This window comes from Eurosta solidaginis, chromosome 5 (assembly GCF_040869045.1).
Source record: "Eurosta solidaginis isolate ZX-2024a chromosome 5, ASM4086904v1, whole genome shotgun sequence".
In the NCBI taxonomy this organism is placed as follows: Eukaryota; Metazoa; Arthropoda; class Insecta; order Diptera; family Tephritidae; genus Eurosta; species Eurosta solidaginis.
Window position 1 is genome coordinate 197248809 of NC_090323.1, and position 22595 is coordinate 197271403.

At 37.4% G+C, this 22595-nt stretch overlaps 1 protein-coding gene across 3 annotated transcripts in view; it reads right to left on the minus strand.

Annotated features, from left to right (window-relative positions):
• Positions 1-4486: 4486 nt before the first annotated feature.
• The window catches only part of CapaR (Capability receptor), a 526950-nt gene continuing 508841 nt past the window's right edge, over positions 4487-22595 (minus strand). For all 3 annotated transcript variants that reach the window (XM_067787359.1, XM_067787360.1, XM_067787358.1), the window contains one exon: positions 4487-10119. In XM_067787359.1, coding sequence (XP_067643460.1) covers positions 9973-10119 — 147 coding nt within the window. In that variant the 3' untranslated portion in view covers positions 4487-9972. The remainder of the gene's footprint in view (positions 10120-22595) is intronic.

Below are 22595 nucleotides of genomic sequence, written 5' to 3' on the forward strand. Positions count from 1 at the left end.
TGGTGTATATAATGACTAGTTTGTCAATTGGTATGATGCTGATGCAGAGGCTGGCAATTGATATTTCGTAGGACATCGCCGTGTTAAAAATACCAGTTGGTAATATGGAAAAAAGACGGAACTCATACTAGTTGAGATTTTTGGCAAACTAGTATTCTTCTAGTATTCAACTAGTTGGTTTGACTGCAGAGAAATAAAGGTTAGAAATTATGCTTGGTTCAAGAGACATAGGATAATTAAAATGCTGGACTTCTTGTGTACCGATAACTCTTTATTTCACCTTGTAGGGTTAATGATACAACTTTATATCAAATGGTGAATTAATCTACAAGTAGTTGCCTATATACTGCAAAAATAAAAACTTTGTCATTTGGGTTGGTTGAAGATATATACACAAGTCGCCAGTAGTTATCGAAAAACCGAGTAACCATCGTAGCGCCTGAACCGTTAATGATGGATCCTCGAATGAAATTGAAGATTAATCGAAATTGTGGATTAAAACTTTAAATTAAATTTGTACACGGGCCCATAGAAACTCCGATAATGGTTATTTTATTTTTTTATATTTTATTCAAGCTCAGTTTCTTGCAGCATTTAAAAGTTTAATTTTTTTGTAGTTTCCCAACAAAAATACCCATAAATAATCAAAAAAAAAAATGTTTTGTGTCTCCAATGCATTATTCCATAAATATTTATGTGTATGTGAGTAGGCCTTCATAAATTTTGCTTTTTTCGCTATTTTCTCGTTAATTTCATTTGGCATAGAAGCGTTTGTCACTCGGCTTCTTCTTGTTTGGCTCAGAGCGATATTCATTTATTGTTATTTTGCTGTTGACGTACGAACTCATTTCGCTTTCAACAAATCCAATAAAATACATTTTCACAACTGTATTAACATTAGGCTGATCTACAAAACGCATACGGAAAGAAATAAATTTTTTAATATTGGGCATAAGTATGATTCAAGCATGAGTCTGAGAGACCGGAAGTTTGCAGGTGTAAATTGGAGAGCCAACTTTTTCATCAATTTCTTTATATTTAACTTCGTGTTATTTTATAAAGAGGCGTCATAAGGTCAATGGCTGCATGGAAGATTGTTCTTATGACCACTTCGAAAAGCCACAAGCACAGCTGAAGTGAAATAGGCACAACTTCAAGTTTCTAATGGTTCTCCAGTACACAATATTAAGATTATGATCAGACTGCTTTTCTGAAATATAAAGATAAATCGTATTTTCTGAAGTGGCCATAAGGTCAACTATTTTCTTTCGCACCTGCACGTATTAAAATGCTTATAACTGGTGAATTTAAAGTTAAATTTCTTTTCCGAACGAAAAAAAAATTAATTAGTGCAGGTCGATAAAATTTGTATAGTAATTATTTGGATGGAAACGTTTGTTGAGAATGGTAGAGAATTTGTGTTTAACAAAAACGTACTGAAACGTTATAATTTTTTAGCTTTGAAAATATGTGAAAGTCTCGAATTTCGATGAAAAATCTGGCAACCCTAATTATACCCTTTTTACAGAAATAGTCAAAATTAACCCAGAAAATTCCTAAATGGCCATTAAGTCAAATTAATGAGGCCAAATAAGGAAATTGACGTTTAGGTATACTAGTGATCATAAGGTCAATTGACCTTAATTCTGTTGATCTTATGTCACACCCTATTGAGGATTTGAAATGCGTTTTTAAGATTTGGTGGCATTAAGCTAACAACAAAACCAAGGCTGCGTAATTCTGCAACTTTATCATTTCCTTGCAGAAAAAAATATCGATTACTAAAAAAAAAAACTAAGAGTTGACTATTTACGGGATTTCGTAAAGTAAGGTATTAACTGGTTGGAAAGTAAGTTAACGATGTCATGGCAGCCACTGTAACAGAGGAATGGAAATAATCAAACCGGTGCGTCTGACTAGCGATTCAGCTGTGTACGTCTTGACTCGCCGTCAAAATCAAATTCATTTCGATTTTCAAAAGTCAGGCAAAGTCATGTCTGTGAGACTAATACTAAAATATTTTCACCAACACATCGCAATTGGCCCTTGACTCTGACTCAGTGAATGGCACAAATTTGATTTCATGCATCACCAATATAAACCGTCTGTTGTTGTCTTTGAGTTGGATGTGATATTAGAGATGCCACGAATAGTGAATTGGCCGAATACCGAATACCGAATATTCGGCAACGCTGTCGGCCGAAGCCCCGAATATTAGGCCGCCGAATATTCGGCACGAAATACATGCTTGTCGGGGCGAGTTAGTTATGATGAATCTTAGTTGTGATGAATCTAGTAGTACCGATGACGATTCTTCTCCAGTTCGTAAGAAAAGAAACTTGAATGAAAATGATAGGACTATTGAAATACACGACAGTTTCTGGAACTGCTTTGAGGAAGTCGCTACAGATAATATGCGAAATGATAATGATGAGGAGGACGTGGAGAAGAATGCTGTCGCAAACGAGTTGGATTTTTATTCGCCTAGATCGGAAGGCCGATCCTTACAAGTGGTGGTTAGTAAACGAAAAACAATACCCAAACCTTTCGAAATTTGCTAAAGTTTATCTTTCTTCTCCTGGAAGTAGCGTGTATAGTGAGAGGTTATTTTCTGAGGCTGGTAACATTTGTGATGAAAAGCGTAATCGTTTGCTACCCAAAAATGCTGAAAAGCTTGTTTCTATCCATCATAACTTACCACTGATGAATTTTAATTACTAAAGTGTTGTAATTTGGAAATAAATACACAATTTTGAGTAATATAACGTGCCGGCCGAATACCGAATAGCAAAAAAGTGGCCGAATAGGCCGAATACCGAATAGTTGCCGAATATTCGTGACAACTATGTGATATACCGCAAATCGTTGATAATAGCGTAATTTATATTTCGATAAAAATTCGTTGAAAAGTAAGCAGATATAACCAACTCATATTATATTTCCGAGTGGTTTATTTTCAAATGTTTTTCAACCATTTTACATTTATTTTCTCGAATGAAAAAGTTCGTTTTGCTTATACATATCAAGTCATGGATCAGCACGGATCAAATGAGTACGTATGGTTACTAGTAAGCATATGTCATTCAAGGGATTCACCATATCAGAGCTCTTGTGATTTAAAAAATGGATTTCGATCACGGACTGTATAACACTAAACGGGCCTGGGCTTTCAGTGACTGACCATTTTTATAAAAAATTACAATAAATAAATTTTATTCCGCCTGAGAAAGCAATTTTTTCAATGACAAGCTTAATATCTACGCTGAAATATATGAAGGCAGTAATTTCACTTTAAGCTATTATGTTTTTAATATGATATACGTACATACATACATATATGTGTCACTATGCTCGAAGATATTTACCAAAAGTGAAATAAATTAAAACTGCATTAAACTTTCTTTTAAATTAAACCAAAAAACTTTAAAGTAAATATCGTAGCTGGGAAAATTTTGTTTTATAAATCATATAAGCAGCGGGGGCACATATACACAGTTACCAAATTAAGAGTGTGTTAGAATGCACGAAAGCGTAGTGAGCGCGAAGGAAAAATCAATTTTCTTTATAGTTGGATTTCAGCGCTTGTACAGTGAGCACGTATTACACACATTCTTTGGTACTTGGTTTCAAGCACTCGTGCGAAAACTCCTTACTGTACGAGCGTCAAAATCAAACTAAACGCCCCGTCACATAAGCAGTTTTTCATATGCGTAGATGCACTTAACTCAATCTTATGCATTATGAGTAGATTGCACGTATTTTTATGTTGAACGGCAGATTCAGCGACACTGGTGCCATCTGTCATGAAAAAGTAGCCAACTCCCAACTTTTGTTCCAAGCAAAGCATAAGAAGAAGAATTTGACATTTGCTTCGGGTAAGGGTGCTTTCACACTTAGTGTACGAGCATCAAAATCAAACTAAATGAGCTGTCGTTAGTTTTGACGGAGTATTCGTCGTGCTTTCGCTCATCGTATACGTATATTGTAGCTTAGGAGGTGCTAAGCTCACGCCCACCCCTGATCGTGACGAATGAAAATAAACTATATTCCGTCTACAAACAAGCAAGCTCGTTTGATGACCACGCTCATGCGCAGAACGTTTTTTAAGTTTAATGTTAGCAATATATTAAGGGCCTCATTCTTTATTGCTTAACGAACGTTCGTTTCGACTCAGAGAAGATATACCCTTGTTTTTACATTGTGTTTAATGATGACAGCGTATCCTTTCACAATTTATTTCGCCTTTCTCTTTGACCCAACTTAAGAAAATAAAGGCTGTCGCTTAGAAAATAGCATTGCTAGACGAAACCGCTCCAAGACGTTTCGTTCGTCTCAGCTATCGTACGCAATACATATTTATATTTATAACATATTTACAAATTTTTTTTTTAAGTTTTAACAAATATGCGTGTACACGCTGCTCGTTAATCAACAACTAAACCACTACCGCTATGCTGAGTTTACTCTTATCAACACAGCCACAATTTACATTTTGGTGACCACTGCTTGCAATTCAAAACTCTGTATGTGTTAATCACAGTAATTTTTTTTGTTTTAATGGAATTTTATTTATTTCAAATAAAATTTTTTTTTTACTAAAATTTCAATACTTGTCTTGATAAATAACATTTCTATTAGCATAAGTGCTAGATTAAAACATATTTACATACATACATTCTGTATAAAGGTGTTTTAATTAAAAAATGGACAGTTGCACCTCAACATTTTTTATATTTCAGTTATAAGTCTTTTCCTAAAAAAATACTGCAAATTTAAATTTCAAAATCGTTGCACTCAAGTAAACATTCATATTTACATACATAAATATAGAAAAAACCAGTAAGGAAGGCTAAGTTCGGGTGTAACCGAACATTACATACTCAGCTGCGAGCTTTGGAGACAAATGTTGGAGTTGAATGTTGAAATAATTTACTTATGTACTATAAAGATATTAAACTTTTGTAAACATTTTTTAAGAAGAGCGCCTAATAGGAGTATCGTATCATGATATCTTCAATCAGCGCCAAATTACAGCTTGCAAAACTTGTAAACTACCTTCTTTTAAAAGTAAGCGTTGCTTCGCCCACTGTCCAAAATTTAAAAAATTTCTATTCTGCGTCATAAAGTTAAACCACCTACCAAGTTTCATCGCTTTATACGTCTTTGGTAATGAATTATCGTGCTTTTTCGGGTTTTCGAAAATTTCGATATCGAAAAAGTGGGCGTGGTTATAGTCCGATTTCATTCATTTTTAATAGCGATCTGGGATGAGTGCCCAGGAACTTACATACCAAATTTCATTAAGATACCTCAAAATTTACTCAAGTTATCCTGTTTACGGACAGACGGGCGGACGGACGGACATGGCTAAATGAATTTCTTTGTTCGCGCAGAACATTTTGATATATAGAAGTCTATATATATCTCTATTAGTTTATGCCGTTAGGGGGTACCGTTATGCGAACCGAATAAATATACTCTGTGAGCTCTGTTCAGCTGAGTATAATTAGTTAATACTTAAACATAAACGCTTGCAATCGCTTTTAAGTACTTATTTATATTACAATTTTAAGTACTAATATCTGTTAAAATCAATCCGACTTAAAATACATTCAGCACTTAATTAAACTTACTTTAACTACTTTCCAAATAAAAATTTTAAATTTAAGGAGATCGTTTTACATTGAAATGCTTTACATACACTTAGAAGTACATAAATGTATAAGAAAGACTTTCTTTACATGGAAAATGTACAAAATTTGCTTAATTCAAATGATTATATATTATATATAAATACATATGTACATTAGGGTGGCCCTTCGTTGTATGGAGCAGAAAAGTGTTTGGATTTACAATCTCATTCACTAGAAATATGCGAGTTGCTCAAAAACGAATATATACGAATATAGTTATACAAAATCGTATTCCAATGTATAAAGATTTAGAGGTTGCGCAAGGAACTTGAATTCCTGAAAAGAGACGAATTTAAAAATTCCAAGTGTTCATATTCCTTTACCCTAGAAACAATTACCCTAAAAGGAATTTCCTGTCTTGTATTCTTATGTTTTTTAGATGACAGCAAGCTTAGTTGGCGGCCGCCGTGGTGTGATGGTAGCGTGCTCCACCATCCCCACCAAAGATCCAGGATAACGGCCCCGGGAAAACCAACATCAAAATTTTAGAAACGTGTTTTTTCAATTGGAATAAAATTTGTCTAAGCGGGGTAGCCCCTCAGCAGAGTTTGACAAGCGCTCCGAGTGTATTTCATTGTGTGGGACAAAATGACCAACGGCCGTCATGAAAAAAATTCTCAAAATTAAACAGAAGTGGATAGCGTTTTGAAACTTTCACGTCGTTAAAAACAAATTGAGTGAGCTAAAAACCTGTGTATTAGAAAAATGTCTAAAAATTCCTAATAAAAACTTAAAATTTTGTCCGAAATTGAAATCTTGGCAGCCCTTCTATTTAATATATTTTTTTATTACTTGACCAATTTTTGTAATTTTAAATAAACCTGTCGAGGTTATTGATAACAAGTGAGACACAATTCTACCCACAATAACTGAATTGGATTGGACTAATGTAATATATAATTCGCCCTTTTTACGATTACAAGCTGCTTGCGCAATCTCTAAATCTTTTTTGATTGGCCGAAAATGTTGCAGATGCTGATTTTAGGCTATTTTAATATTTGAGGCGGGTTAGATCGAGAATCGGAACGCATTGGAAAATTAGTGTCACTCTAATGTACATACGTAAATGCTATATATATATACATTGGGTTTATGGCTTAAATGGTACTAAAATATAAATTTCGTTGATTTTATTTTCGCTTATACAATAAATTACAATTCAATTATTTTCGTTTTGTTACAATACTTCTTTCTCTATTGAGAATTTGAAAGTTTGCTTAGCGCGTGGAAACCATGGCGTATACGCAACTTTTATTGTTGCATTCAATTTCGTTGATAGCGAAAAAATCGTTCCATAACTTTTTATTTGAAGTTCTCTGAGTTCTCGAAAATAAAAAAAGAATTTATCTGGCGAAATTTGATAAAAAACCGTTTACTGATAATTCTCTGTTCATTGTTGTACATACAAATCTTTTTTTAAGACGATTTTATTAGCTTCATAGGTACATACATATGTATGTTTTTGTGTATATAACTCTCCTTTGGACCAAGAGCTAAGGTTTTATTATTGTTATGGCATTTTCTTTTTTGGACAAAATGTTACCCCCATGTTACACTCTTTAATACTTACTTTTGAACTAGGACACCTAGCGCTATGCAAAGTTACTCTTGTTGTGGGTAGCCAGACACCACCAGATATTCCACCACTTTAAGTACGTTCATATGGAGTTTACAAAAAATAACCCCTTTTCAAATGTACGCGGATCCGAAAAAGTGTTGTGAAAAAGGACCCAGTTATTGAAAAGTAACCCGATCTGCAAAAGTAGCCGGCTCCAAAATGGGTCCAGGCCCGAAAAGGTACTCAATCCGGAAGATGCACCAGGTTCTAAAAAAAATGCCGGGCTTTAAAAAAGTATACGCATCCAAAAAAATATCCAGTTCTGATAGAGTACCCGGTTAATAAAAAGGACCCGGTTTTAAAAAAGTACTCGGTTCCGTATATATATAAGTTCCTATATATGTAAGTACGTCAGTCGTTTAATTCAATTGGATGATAATTGAAAATTGAATTGAGTTAATACAGAAATAAAAATAGTTTAAAAAAGTTAAAAAAAAAAACACTTAAAAAAAACTTTAATTAAAAAAAAAATTATTAAAAAAATAATTTAATACAGAAAATTTTACTTTATAAGAAAATTTAACAAAATGATAAAATTTCTTAACAAATTTAGAAATAATCTGGATAAATTAAAATAATAAAGTCGAGTAAACAACAACTTAAAAAAAATGTATATGTAAATGGTTTTTAAAATTAACCTAACTAGCCTAAAATAATTTAAAAAAGCTCATAACAAATTAATTTTTGGTTCTAGACAAATTAATAAAAAAAAAAAATTTTTTAAAAATTAATAGCTTTAATTGTCTTAAGCTGCACCCCGCACATTATCCGACTGTGTAATACCTCTCACCCTGCATTCTGCGTGTATAACCAACCCAAATAATACAAAGTAAGAGTTTATTAGCATTTGATGAAATCCAACAAACATTAAAAAATCACAGTTTACCCTGAAAGTATTCACACGCCTAAAAGTGTGCACACTGGGTTGGGTCGATTTGTATGGACGAAAATTAACCGATATCGGCCATCGATTTTTCGATAGGATTTGGGCTCAGGACAAACAAGTTCCACTACGCATACCCAAAAAAACAATTTTCGAGCCTGCGAAAATAAAGTCGATTTTTCGACCAAAATTCTTCTAATTTTCCATAAAAGAAATCGGTAAAAGATATCGGTTAATAATTCGACCCAGTCTAATGCACACGCATCTAAGCCTTAAGGCTTGGTTTCTTCGAAAGCGGTGCCGCTATATAGCGGCCGTTACATAGCGGTAGAGTGCGTTGTCAAAAATATTGCAATGTAAAAGTAGTTATGTGGAAACTAAGAAGACGGTGAAGTTCACAGTAACGTAATATAGCGGCAGGGCACAAAACATTACGGCTGTCATGATGGTAGAAACTCGTTCAGCACCGTTTTTTCCCACCGCTATTGTCAAAGCGGTGAACATTTTGTCAAATATTTCAAATTATTTATAAAATAAACATGAATTGAAATTGAAATTTTTTCTTGTGAGTTTATTAAAAAAAAAGTATAAAAAAAAAACTACAAAAACATTTAGAAGTGTAAAATTTAATTTTGCAACACATCTGCCGTAACTGTTCGTAGTTTCCACCAAAGCGTTGCTGCTATAAACGGTGAGTATACTGGCAGCTCCTTAGCTGACGTGACATAACGGTACCGCTTTTGGAGGAAACCAAGCAATGTATTCTATTATATAATTGAAATTGCACGTGCTGTTAGAACCAATAAAATCTGGGTACCCACCAGAGATCTGTTTTGAGTACTAATAAAATTAATGCACTTAGTCATGAGCCAAAAAATTGTATCTAAATGTGTACTTCGTCAAGTACAGACAAATACTATCAGTGATTAGCACATAAAATAGAAAATACATACGAGTGCCCCGTAACACATATGTCTCATACATATATGACATTGTTGAGTATAAACTGATGTCATAGTCGCTTTAAATCAGTAGCACTTTGTTTTCGTGTGTAATACACTGTATACTTCGTTTATCATCGGTTTTACTTTGGCGCTGTATTCAGTTTAGTTTCGTGTACTTTATTAATTTTATTGCACTGTTAGTCTTACTTATTCCAATTAGTGTTTTCGTATAACACAGTTGACTTTCCTGATCAATAAGTGAAACTGAAACTCAAACTGAACTGCTTCGTGGCTTATGAGCGGTTATTCATTTTACGAAGCATGGCTATGTAAATGTGTGTTAGTGGATATAAGTACTTGATATTCTTTGTTTGCATACGCACAAATACTCATTTTTTGGTTAGTCCATTAATAACCTTAAAAGATGAATAATTGCAGCTCCCTGGTACCCACAACCTAACTTGACCCTAAAAGTATGTAAATGTTTTCTATATTAATGATCATCGCTTTTGTTACTTATATTTATGGCTTGCTTTGTTTGTTTTTGTTCAAACCACGCTAAGCCTATCACATAAATAAATATATACTTATATACAAAGGAAAGATAATTTCTGGTTTTTCCTTTTGTTAATATAAATAGACCTCTAAGTATTTAAATGTGCGCATGAATACGCTTTTGGACTATCTTTTGCAGTTATTTAAGTAGGATGACAAACTGTTTGTTCAACTCCATTCGTCCTTCCTTAATCCTTGCTATTTACTGTATAACAAGTTTGTGTTAGATATGCCCAGTATTACTTATCGTCTTGTATTCTGCATTCCAAGGAAGTTTGTCTAAATACTTGTCTCATTATTCTTATTCATCAATGAAGTTGCTTCAGCTTCGTTTTCAGTGAAAACTTTCGGTCGCTCATTAATGCTACCATTGTCAACTTTAACAATAACATTTGTGCTAAATTTCATTGCATCTTCGGACATTTCCTTTGACAAAAAAGAGAAGAAATAAGAGATTAGTAACTATGGGAGGAAATATGTTTATCAAGAGCTTATAAATAATTTAGAACCAATTACTTAATAGAAACATCGTATTATTATTTAACCCTTTCGATCCGAAAAGCCTCTGATGTAAACAGAACTTGTTAAAGGTGTTCAATCGGTACAATGGGCAAAGTAAAAGCATTTTATCACATCTAAATGAAATTCGGTTAAAAGGAGGCGGTGGGAGGGGCTGGGAAATACACGTTCCGTTTGTATTTTTGTATGGAACTTATTTTTCCCGATTAGTATTTTATGACCCCTTATCTGAAATATAATGGCGTTTGGTTTTTATAAGAAAATTAACTTTATTTCAAATTCAATGAATAATTTTGGTATAGAATAAAAGAGAAGCAATACAGTATAAAAAAGCAGTCGGTTTCCAAGGCAGTCGGTTCTATTTACCGGAGCGACTCGATATTTTTCCCGACCAAGGACTGTCATTTCAGTGTAACCCCATTTAAGAAAAAAATCTTTTAAGGACGGTCATACTCTTGGCAGTGTGTCTCGTGTAAGGGATGGTTGCATCGGACAGGTTGTTCTGGGCTAGATCCCAAAACCAGACGTCCACGTAACTTCTATAAATCTTTTGTGGCTCCTTGCAGTTCACGCCCTCGGGCGTCCCGTAGTCTACGCCTTAGCACCCCCCCCCCCCCCCCCCCCCCCACCGTCCAGCAGCCCCGCTGCCCTGCAAGCCACAACAAGCACCCGCTTCTGCTCGCTCCCCACGGCGCCACCAAAACATACGGCTGCTCCCACTCATACCTACAATCTCCGTAGTAGAGTCGGGAGCAATACCGAGCATCAGCCCCTGCCCCCGTCTTCTCATCCCTCTTTTCCGGCAGCAATTTTATAGGCCAGGGAAACAGACTCTTAGTCCCTATCTCCTTTTGCACCGTTTGCCAGCACATAATATATATGTTTGCGACATCCGCCCAATGCAGTTCCTGCCATGGGCGGTGCCACTTTCCTAGATGTACTGGTCTCCGCGACGGCAACCCCCCGACGGGTTTCATTGCGCCATGTTGCCAGGCCACATACCCAAATACACCGGGTACCCAAATTCTTACCCAAAGAAGTCCAGTCCCAGGGCTACAACAGCAGTTGCGTCCTAGCCTTCCACAACGCAGGCGTAGTCACCCGTCACTTACTCCCAGAGTGACAACGTCTCCACCATGCACTTCAGAATTCTGCAGTTAAACTCTAATGAATTAACTAGGAAGATCACAGAGATAGTCGATTTCATGAAGCGGCATAACATCCGCATTGCTGCGATTCAAGAGACTAAACTCACAGCAAGATCTGCTCTGCAGACCTGTTCTGGGTATAACGTCCACAGTAAAGATCGCGAGAGCGGAAATGGAGGCGGCCTCGCGTTTATCATACATCATTCTGTGCAATAACATACATTTGATCGTGACATCGGCCGCAGGGAGAGTGTCTTAGAACGTCAAGACTTCTCTGCCTGTCAGCCGATGCAAACCTAGAAATCATCAACATCTACATCCCTCTTGTCACCTGTTGCTCCAGTGGATACCGCCCTAATATCAGCGCCTTACTCACTGGCTACAATCGCATTATTTTAGGCGATTTCAATGCCCATAACGATCTATGGCATTCAAACTTGCGGGCGGACAGTAGGGGTGAGATGCTGGAGGATCAAATAGAAGAAACGACGTTCTGCACAATAAACGGAGACGCCCCCATACGTATGGTAGGAAGCTGTCACAGTTCGCCGGATATATCAATCGTGAGCGTAGAACTCGTAAACTGCGTCAACTGGCTGCCGATGGTAACATTGGCATCCGACCACCTGCCTATACTTATTTCGCTGGAGCGTACCGCCGACTTCATCGTCACAGAAAAACGCATTTTCATAAACTTTATAAAAGGAAAGTGGGATGAATACAAATCCTTTACAGACAACCGCTATGCTGCCCTCCCTATCCCGACTGATGCCCGTCAAGGGGAGCGTGTTTCTGCAAGGTCATTGAATCCGCCTCGGCGTGCTTCATTCCCGCCGGTAGAATTCCCGAAATTCGGCCGCACTTTCCGGCGGAGGCTGCAAGTTTAGCGATAGAACGTGACCTTATAAGACAGCTCGATCCCGGCGACCCCCAAATAAGGGATATAAACTAACGCATCAGATTGCTCGTGGATGACCACAAGCGGGCGAAATGGGAGGAGCACCTAAGCGGTTGTAACCTCTCTGCCGGTGTAGGTAAACTTTGGTTCACCGTAAAGTCCCTCTCGAATCCGTCTAGGCACAATGACAATGTTTCCATCGCCTTTGGCGATAAAGTGCTGTCGGATGCGAAAAAATGCGCGAGCGCTTTCTGCCGACAATTTATAATGCATTCTACGGTCGACAAAGATAGACGGAGGTCCAACAGACACGCACATAAACATACATTCAGCTCGTCACCAATTACCATCACCGCCAAAGAGTTTGAGGATGCCATATGTCATGCTAAACCATCCAAAGCAGTGGGCCCAGACGGCATAGCTGATGCTTAAAAGCCTAGGGAAAGAGGGTTTCAAATATTTAGCACATGTCTTCAGGCTGTCTCTTTCCACCTTTGTCATACCCGAAAAATGGAAAATGGCCAAGGTGGTCCCGCTACTAAGGCCTGGGAAACCAGCTAAAATAGGAGAGTCATATCGCCCAATATCTCTCCTATCGCCAGTAGCCAAGACGCTTGAAGCCATTTTGCTCCCCTACTTCAAAGCAAATTTGCAGCTAGCCTGTCATCAGCATGTCTTCAGAAAACTCCATAGCACCACCACCGCGCTAAATGCCATCAGCACCCAGATAAATTGTGGTTTAAATCAAAACCCCCACCATAGAACAGTACTCGTTGCGTAAGACCTATCAAAAGCTTTTGATACGGTCAACCATGGCTCGTTACTGCAAGACCTGGAAGGGTCTACCCTTCCCCCATATCTTAAAAGGTGGACCGCAAATTATCTGGGTGGTCGGGAGGCATCGGTGCAATTTAGAAACGAAACATCAAAACCAAGGAGAATTAAACAAGGGGTGCCACAGGGTGGTGTCCTATCACCACTTTTGTTTAATTTCTACATATCTAAGCTACCTTCACCACCGAAAGGAGTCACAATCGTTTGCTACGCCGATGACTGCACAATAATGGCCACAGGCCCAGGCCCAAAGATCGATGAGCTCTGCAATAAAATAAACGGCTACCTCCCTGATCTCTCCAGTTTTTCGCCCCGCGAAACCTGGCCGTATCACCAACTAAATCTTCCGCGACCTTATTTACAACATGGACGTCCCAAATGTGGACCATTTTGAACATCCACGTCGATGGCACTACGCTACCGACTGTCCTACACCCCAAAATCTTGGGTGTGACGTTTGATCAGGATCTACATTTTGGTGAGCATGCAGCCGCAATTGTACCGAAAATCCAGAGCCGTAATAAAATCCTCAGCTCCCTTGCTGGCAGTACTTGGGGGAAAGACAAAGAAACGTTAATTACCACATACAAAGCAATTGTGAAGCCGATTGCATGCTACGCGTTCCCCAAATGGTCGCCAAGCCAAAAAATTACCCACTGGAAGAAGCTACAGGCCTGCTAAAATACTGCTCTCAGAACCGCCACGGGCTGTCTTCTTATGTCCCCAGAACACCATCTACATAATGAGGCGAGAATATTCCCCATCAGGAAGAGAAATGAGATGCTAATCAAACAGTTCCTGTTGAATACCCAGAAACCTGGGTATCCCAACAGACATCTGATTGATGAGCCAACACCGCCTAGGGGCTTAAGGAGTCATCTTCGTAGGCATGTTGAGGAAATACGGCACCTGGGAAATCAGCCGTATGAAGCAAAAAAACACAAGCAGGTCCTCAGTGAACTCCACAAACAGGCGTCGGACCTTTATGGCAGTAATTTCCCGGTGAATCCAGTACTCAAAGAACAGTACCCAAAACTTGCGAAAGAGGAACGCATACTCCCCAGGGAAACGCGAGACACTCTGGCTCAACTTCGTTCTGGGTACTGTAACAGGTTAAACTCTTACCTATCCAGAATCAACCCCGATATACAAAATGTATGCCCCGCTTGCAATGTGTCCCAACATCACACCAACCATCTCTTTAGTTGTAATTTGGAACCAACGCCTCTAACTCCCCTTTCATTATGGTCCACCCCTGTTGAAACAGCAAGTTTCCTTGGACTCCCGCTAGAGGATATTGATGACAATTTGTTATCGGTCGCAGCTGTTAGGTGGGGCGAAGCACTGCTACAACAACACTAACAACAACAACCCAGTTTACATATACATAGTTCGACAATTGGTAAATCTGAATAGATTTTAAAGATGCCGTACAACGTCGATGCTTAACGGTGTTTCCCCTCCAAAGAGATGCCAACGATCTAGCATGTGAAAAACACTGATTTCATGCATTGGAAAAAGTTTCCGTTTCGAGATTAACGCAATAACGCTTAAGAAGTTGGCCAAAGTATTGCCCTTACGGTTAATGTATGTATATATCGACGATATTGTTTCGTATTGCATATTTGTAGTATACTAATTTATACTAAAATCTTTATTATTAACGCATAAATTTGCTACATTGAACAAAAAAAAAAAAAAATTGTTGGCAAAAATTATTTGTCAGTTCGAATTGTTCAGAAACAGTTGAGCAGCAAACTGGTTCCGAACGTGTATCGAGCTACTAGAACCGCTCGGTATCCGGGTATCTGGAGCTCTATTTTATAACTCAACGTTGCTTGTATATTTAACATAGAAAAAATAAAAGCTATATATATTTATTAATTAATTTATTTATTTAATAATTTGGGAAAAATTTAAACAACGTGACATCAGGATGGACAAGACTACAGCTGTTTCGGGTTCAAATCCCACTCCCGGGAGAAAAGGCTTTGAAGAGATTTACAAGGTATAATCGAAACGGCTGTCGCTTTGTCCGTCCTGATGTCACGTTGTTTAAATTTTTCCCAAATTATTAAATAAATTATAAAATTAAAAATTGCTTCAAATAAATGTTTTCATATATTTAAAGCAATACGGACAATCCCGGCTTAACTCTTACAAATATGTAACCTTCATATTTTTGTACTTTGCTTTGGAGTTTCGCAGAATGCAGAAGGTTTATCGCTACTACATATTAGCAGTTTCATCTTAATCAAGTTCTTTTGGCTTTTATCGGCCCGATTCTGTGCACTTGACAAATAGTCAATAAGTTGACAAGTAATCAAGATTTTTATCAAGTTGACAAATATTTCTATTCTGTGCATAACTTGACAACTCTAAAAAGCTCTATGACCTGTGCTTTTTACCATACTGTGGTGACCTAAATAAAGTAAACCAATTTAAAATATTTTTGATGATATAAAATATTTTCATTTTTTGATTATAAAAAATAAATAATATAAGAATAAATTTAAAATATAACAAGTATTTTTGTTACAAGTAGATAGCTCTACATATACCATTCCTGGAGGGTTTTGGGGACTCCATCGGGTACTCCCGGGGTCATTTGGGGGACATTCTGGGATTGTTTTGGGGACTTCCTCGGGGTAATTTGGGGGACATTCCGGGTTGGTTTTGGGGACTCCCTCGGGATAATTTGGGGTACATTCTGGGATGGTTTTTGGGACTCCATCGGGTTGTCCCGGCGTCATTTAGTGGTCATCCCAACCATTCCCCAATGACCCCCAAAATACCCCAGGAGGACCCGAGGGAGTCCCCAAAATCATCCCAGAATGTTCCCTAATGACCCCGGGAGGACCCGACGGAGGCCACAAAACCATCCCAGAATGTCCACCAAATAACCCCCAGGCAGTCCCCAAAACCATCCCAGAATGTACCCCAAATTACCCAGAGGGAGTCCCCAAAACCGTTCCGGATTGTCCCCAAAATTACCCCGAGAGGACCCGATGGAGTCCCCAAAACCATCCCAGAATGTTCCCCTAATGACCCCGGGAGGACCCGACGGAGGCCCCAAAACCATCCCAGAATGTCCACCAAATAACCCCCAGGCAGTCCCCAAAACCATCCCGGAATATCCCCCAAATGACTCCGAGGGAGTCCCCAAAACCATCCCGGAATGTCCCCCAAATTACCCCGAGGGAGTCCCCAAAACCATCTCCCAATGGCCCCAAAATTAACCCCGAGAGAGTACCCCAAAACCATCCCAGAATGTCCCCAAAATGACCCCGGGTGGACCCATTGGAGTCCCAAAACCATCCCGGAATGTCCCCCAAATGACCCCCAGAGAGTTCCCAAAAAGATCCCAGAACGACCCCTAAATGACCCCGGGAGGACCCCGAGGGAGTCTCAAACACCATCCCGAAATTACCCCCAAAAACCTCAGATGGAACCTCCCACAATAATTGCAAAAGTAATAAATGTTCTTCCATTTTCTCTCGATCGCACAATAACAGAATTCTAATTTAAATTTATCCGTATAAATTAAATTATCAGGAGCGTTTGACTTATTGACAATTTGTCACGAAAAAGCTTTATATTTTTTATATAGAATAGCAATTACTTGATAAATTGTCAAACTTGACAAATAAGCAAGATGGTGAATTTGTCAAGTGCACAGAATAGGGCTGTAAGTCTATACAGAAGCAAATAATAATATCAACACACTCTTATATATGTATTTCTAAGAAATGGGCATGTTCACTCCTGACTGGGACACTTTGAGCCCATCATGAATACTGATGGGACACATACATCCCAGTAAGATGAAAATGCTAATAGTTTTTGAAATAAATAGAAAATCTGATAATTACATACCTCAGTGTATAACGAAAACACTAGCTCAATGAATTAAAATACTTTTGGTTGATATTAGAACTCAATAACCACGAAAACTCGTAAAACGGCGACACTTACAAAATTCGCGCCCAAACTTGCGTTCTTATTTTAACTAAATAGCGCGTGTTTACCATTCAATGTCAAATAAGGGAAAGTAATACCACTAGTCACTTAATTTCCAGGCTAGGCATCCTTAAACATATACTGGGACACATAGGTCCCTTTCGGATCGAAAGAGTTAATTGAAGATGGACTTAATAGATAAATGTGTTTTGTTAGCATATTTGTAGGTGTAAAAAATGTACGCAAAGGAGATAATTTTGGTTTTTGAATATACATAAGTTAATACGTGTGTGGATAAAAATTTCTCTAATCTGAGTCCATGAAATGGGTGTGACATTCGTTCAGGATCTACATTTTGGCAAGCCTACAACAGTATTTGTATCTATAATTCTGAGCCGAAGTAAAATTCACTAATCTCTCGCCGCCATCACTTGAGGTAAAGATATAGATGCGCTCATTACCACCTACAAATCAATTGGCCGACTGCTGGCATCCTACGCGTCCCCGATATGGTCGCCGAGTTTAAGCATTACTCATTGGAAGAAACCGCAATCCTATCCAAACACTGCTCTCAGAACTGTAACAAGTTGTTTTCTTATGTCCTCAGAACATAATTTACACAGTGGGGCTAGATTACTCCCCACAAGGGAGAGAAATGAAATGCTGAGCAAACAGTTTCCGCTGAATAACCGGGCATACCAACAGACATATGAACGAAGTGGTCCCACCTCCCATGGATGACAGAAATTGCCCGGCGAACCCCGTTTTTAAAATTAAATACCCTAAAACCTTACCTATACATAATAGAAATGGGGAAAAAATGTTGAAAGACTTCAAAACAAGAGCTGTAAAATCATCGAAAAAATCTTCCGATCAATTTTTCTAAATGCACGATAACGTGGGAAGAGGCCCCACTTCCCATGGATGCCAGGAATTGCTCGGGGCACTCCGTTCTTAAAGTCAAATACCCAAGTTACAGTAGAGGAAAGCAACCGCCCCACGAAGATTTGCGTCAAACACACAATGTATTTCCTGCTTGTAATGTGCCACCACATGACACCTACCATCTTTTCAATTGCAATGTGGAACCAAAGCTTATAAGACTTCTTTCTCTGTAGTCCACCCTTATTGAACCTACAAGTTTCTTTGAACTTCCGTCAGAGGATAATGATGACAATTTATGAGTAGTTTCATCTATTGGATGCTTGTTGCTGCAACAACAACAACAACAACAAGCATTTCTACGAAAAGAAGATGAAGATTTTTGAAAAATTTTCCTACCCAATCTGTGATATTTTTTATACTTGTACTTGTACACAGGGTATCATAACTTTGATTGGATAACGGTTGTTTCTACAGGTATAAGGGAATCGAGATAGATATAGGAGATAGGTATATATCAAAATCATCAGTATCGAAAAAAAATGTCCGTCCGTCCGTCCTTCTGCCCATTAAAACGATAACTTGAGTAAATATTGAGATATCTTCACCCAATTTGGTACACGAGCTTATCTGTACCCAGAATAGATTGGTGTTGAAAATAAGCGAAATCGGATAATAACCACGCCCACTTTTAATATATATAACATTTTGGAAAACACAAAAAAACCTGATTATTTAGTAAATAATACACCTAGAACCTTGAAATTTGACGTGTGGACTGATATTGAGACTCTTGATAAAAATTTGAAAATTTCGTTTTAAATAGGCGTGGCGCCGGCCACTTTTGATAAAATCAATTTTACAAATATTATTAATCATAAATCAAAAATCGTTAATCCTGTCGTAACAAAATTCGGCAGAGAGGTTGCCTTTACTATAAGGAATGCTTTGAAGAAAAATTAAGGAAATTGGTTAAGGCCACGCCCACTTTTAAATAAAAGAATTTTAAAAGGGTCGTGAACGAATAAAATAAGCTATATATTTGCAAAAAAGAGCTTTATATCAATGATATTTCATTTCCCAAGTGGATTTATAACAATAAATAGGAAAAACTTCAAATTTAAAAAATGGGCGTGGCACCGCTCCTTTAATTACTGAGCAATTTTCTATGTTTCGGGAGCCATAACTCGAAGAAAAATTAGTTCAGAATAGAACCATATATATATATATGTATTATTGCGCAGCCTTGGAACACTATTATGCATATAAAAGAAACAACAACAGCATTTAAAATGTACAGCTAGGTATGTAATGTTCGGTTTCATCCGAACTTAGACTTCCTTACTTGTTATCACTGTTTCTTTTTTATGAAAAAGAGAATCGCTTAAGGACAATATTTGCCAGTTTATGGGTATCAAATACAGTTAATTATTAAAACTAGTAGACGATATTCAACATGAAATTGTTGGAATAAAGTCCCGGGCAAAACGACATGAAACATTTTGAAAAACTTTTTTCAATAAGGACAAATGTGGCAAACACGCGTGTTATTCGCAGCTTTCTAGGTCTGCTAAAAAATTACCTTTACGCTTTTCGTCACTGACAGCATTTGCAGACACACTCGCCTTTTATCCTGACGATGATGGTACAAATAAACCTTAGGCTGTTGGCAGAGTGCTCGTCACTATTATTATAAGCGAGAAGCGAGTTTTATTTTCATACTACCAGACCCGGCAGACGTTGTTCTGCCCTAAATTTGGTCTATCTGCATACGTTTTAATAAGCTTTTTTCGTCTAACTCTGTTCTCGCCCCTCTACTTTTTCCTAATCGTTGTATTCACACCTCCCTCCGTATTTTTCGCTGCATCTATCCCCATCTTCCTCTCATTCTCCATCTTTCTCAGTCTCCTTCTCTCTCTTCTCTTCTCTCAAGTTTTTCTCATTCTTCTTCATATCTTATTGCCAGTCCCAGAGGGTGGTATGTATTTTGTTCCAGTCCCATTCCGAGTCTCAGTCCCAGTCCCACTCCGAGTCTCAGTCTCAGTCCCAGTCCTAGTCCTAATACCAGTCCCAGTACCGTGCGTTTGATAGGCATATTTTATAAACGAATTTTAATTTCCGCAATAATTTGAGATATTGAAATAGATCTCACATCACAATGTAGTACTCATTTCTACCTTTCGTTTGACACCCATGTTGGAAAAACTAATTTTTGGGTCACATTTGTGTCAATAACTGTGGAACCGGATAAGATATCCTGATGAAGGATGTCTTAAATTTTAGGATAGACGTTTCATTCAATTCAATGGAGTAGTTTTTGTGTGTGGTGGGCATAATGCTAAAAAACAACATTTTTGGTCACTCTGGGTCCACATTTTGGGCAATAACTCGGGAACTGGCTGAGATATCCAAATGAAGGTTATACTAAGTTTTAAGTTAGACGTCATGTGATAGAATGGTGAAGTTTCATGCAGTTCTAACCAGGCAGTTTGTACGTGATGCCCGGACAATCATACAGACAGACAGACACACAGACGGACAGACAGACGGACAGACAGACAAAAATTCTAAAAATTGTTGATTTGGGTTCCGTTGGTCCAATAACGACCTCTGCTCTCAGTTTTTCTTGAATATCTTCAATGTGCAGACATCAACCTGTTACAATTTTATTATATGTAGAGATATTACACAAGCTTCAAACATTTCTGGCATTCTGACAGCTTTTTGAATTTTCCATAAAAAGAAATTTGCAGAGCTTTCTATCTTTATATTACAGCAACGGTTCCCGCTTACACTCTAACGTTTTTACTTTAAAAACATTATTTTTTTCATTTAGGCAAGGTTTTTCTTTATATGTATTTAAAGAAATCTACGTTTTGACCATTTTGGAAAGATTCGTGGTTTTTGCCTCAAAGTAACTCCTTCCTATCTTAACAGCGACAGCTGTTTCGATTTGTTGTCCGTCCTGATGGAACATTGTTTAAATTTTTCCCAAATTATTGAAAAAAATTATAAAAAAAAATTAAAAATTGCTTCAAATAAATGTTTTCATACATTTAAAGCAATACGGACAATATCCGCTTAACTCATACAAATAGACTTTGCTTTAATTCAAATTGGGCTAACCAAAATAAAATGTAGTTCATAGTATTATATTTTCACATGTCTAGGATAAGCCTATATTATTATAGATTTTAGTTCCATGTTGTTTAGTTCTATGTTGTTGATTGCTATGTAATAAAATGTATAGCGCAGTTAATTTTTATAGGGAACGGTTCAGAAATTTGCGTTCTGGTGTTGCCGAACTATGCGGAAAACTCAGTAAAGCATAAATGAAACTAAGAAATTTTGTTAGCGCTATCTTTATAGATGCTTACTTTTTCTCTTAAAGTTTAAGCTTTCCTCATAGCCTGGATTCAGTACTTGTGAGTTTTGATACCAGTCCTCAGGGATTAATGGGGTTATACTAGCACCTACGGGAAAATTTTACACAAAATATAAAAAGCTGAATATAAAAATAAAAATCTTTAATCGTACTCGTTGTACATTTAAAAAGTTATAGCCTTCAAGAAGTATTTCTGACTTCCAGGTAAAAGATTTCTTGTGCCAAGATACTTAGTTTTAAAGTATCTTGCATGGCTTAACCCCACAAAAGCCCTGGAAATCCTTGAACTCATTGAGTTGGTTAAGAAAGATTTAAATAACGACGTGCCTTTCAAACTCTCAATATCTCTCGGTATGCTTGAATTAAGTGAGCGGCAAGTACACTTAATATAAAACAAATTAGTTTCACTCTTCTATTTATAGCGTTTTCTTTTCTGGCTAAAGTGTTACGCTTTTTGGACGCCGCGCAAGGATTGTTGTTCTATTCTAAAAACAGGCAACGCCTTTACGGGGTATTTCGTTCTTTTGTGAAAATTGTTGCCTGCTCGCAAGGCAAACGCGTTACATTTTTACCCTGTATAAAATGGCGGTGTATCAGTGCAACTATGTGAAACTCTCAATTCGCTCTTATGTTCCACATATACTCTGCTAATATGAGTGAATATGGTGAGTTGAAATGTTTTTTATATGCACTACAAATGTTGAAAATTTTCTGGGGTATGAGTAACTCTATTAAGGCTTTACTATTTACTTAGGCAACAATTTATTTCAGAAAAGAAAACGCTATTAGTTTTCAATTTATTAAACTTGACGCTTCATTAGTGGCAAGCCCCATCAAATTTCTTAGAAGCACACGTGCATTTGGAATGCACACGTTTAGCTCTACTAGTGACAAAAATCTTTAAATAAGTGTTTAATAACCGATCGAAATATCTAGCCATTAATATTATAATTATTATAAAACAAAAGCTTTTTATGATAAGTCGGTTGTTTCATCAACAACTAACTTTTTAATGCCTCGCCTAAAATATTTTCTAGGTGAAATATCACTGTGCTAGTACATTTTATTGACTGAGCAACTTTATGTGTTGAGAAATCCATTGATGTTAATTCAAAACAACTAAGGAAGGTTAAATTCGGTTGTAACCGAATATTACATACTCAGCTGACAGCTTTGGAGACAAAATAAGGGAAAATCACCATGTAGGAAAGTGAACCTAGGGTAACCCTGGAATGTGTTTGTATGACATGGGTATCATATGAAAGGTGTTAATGAA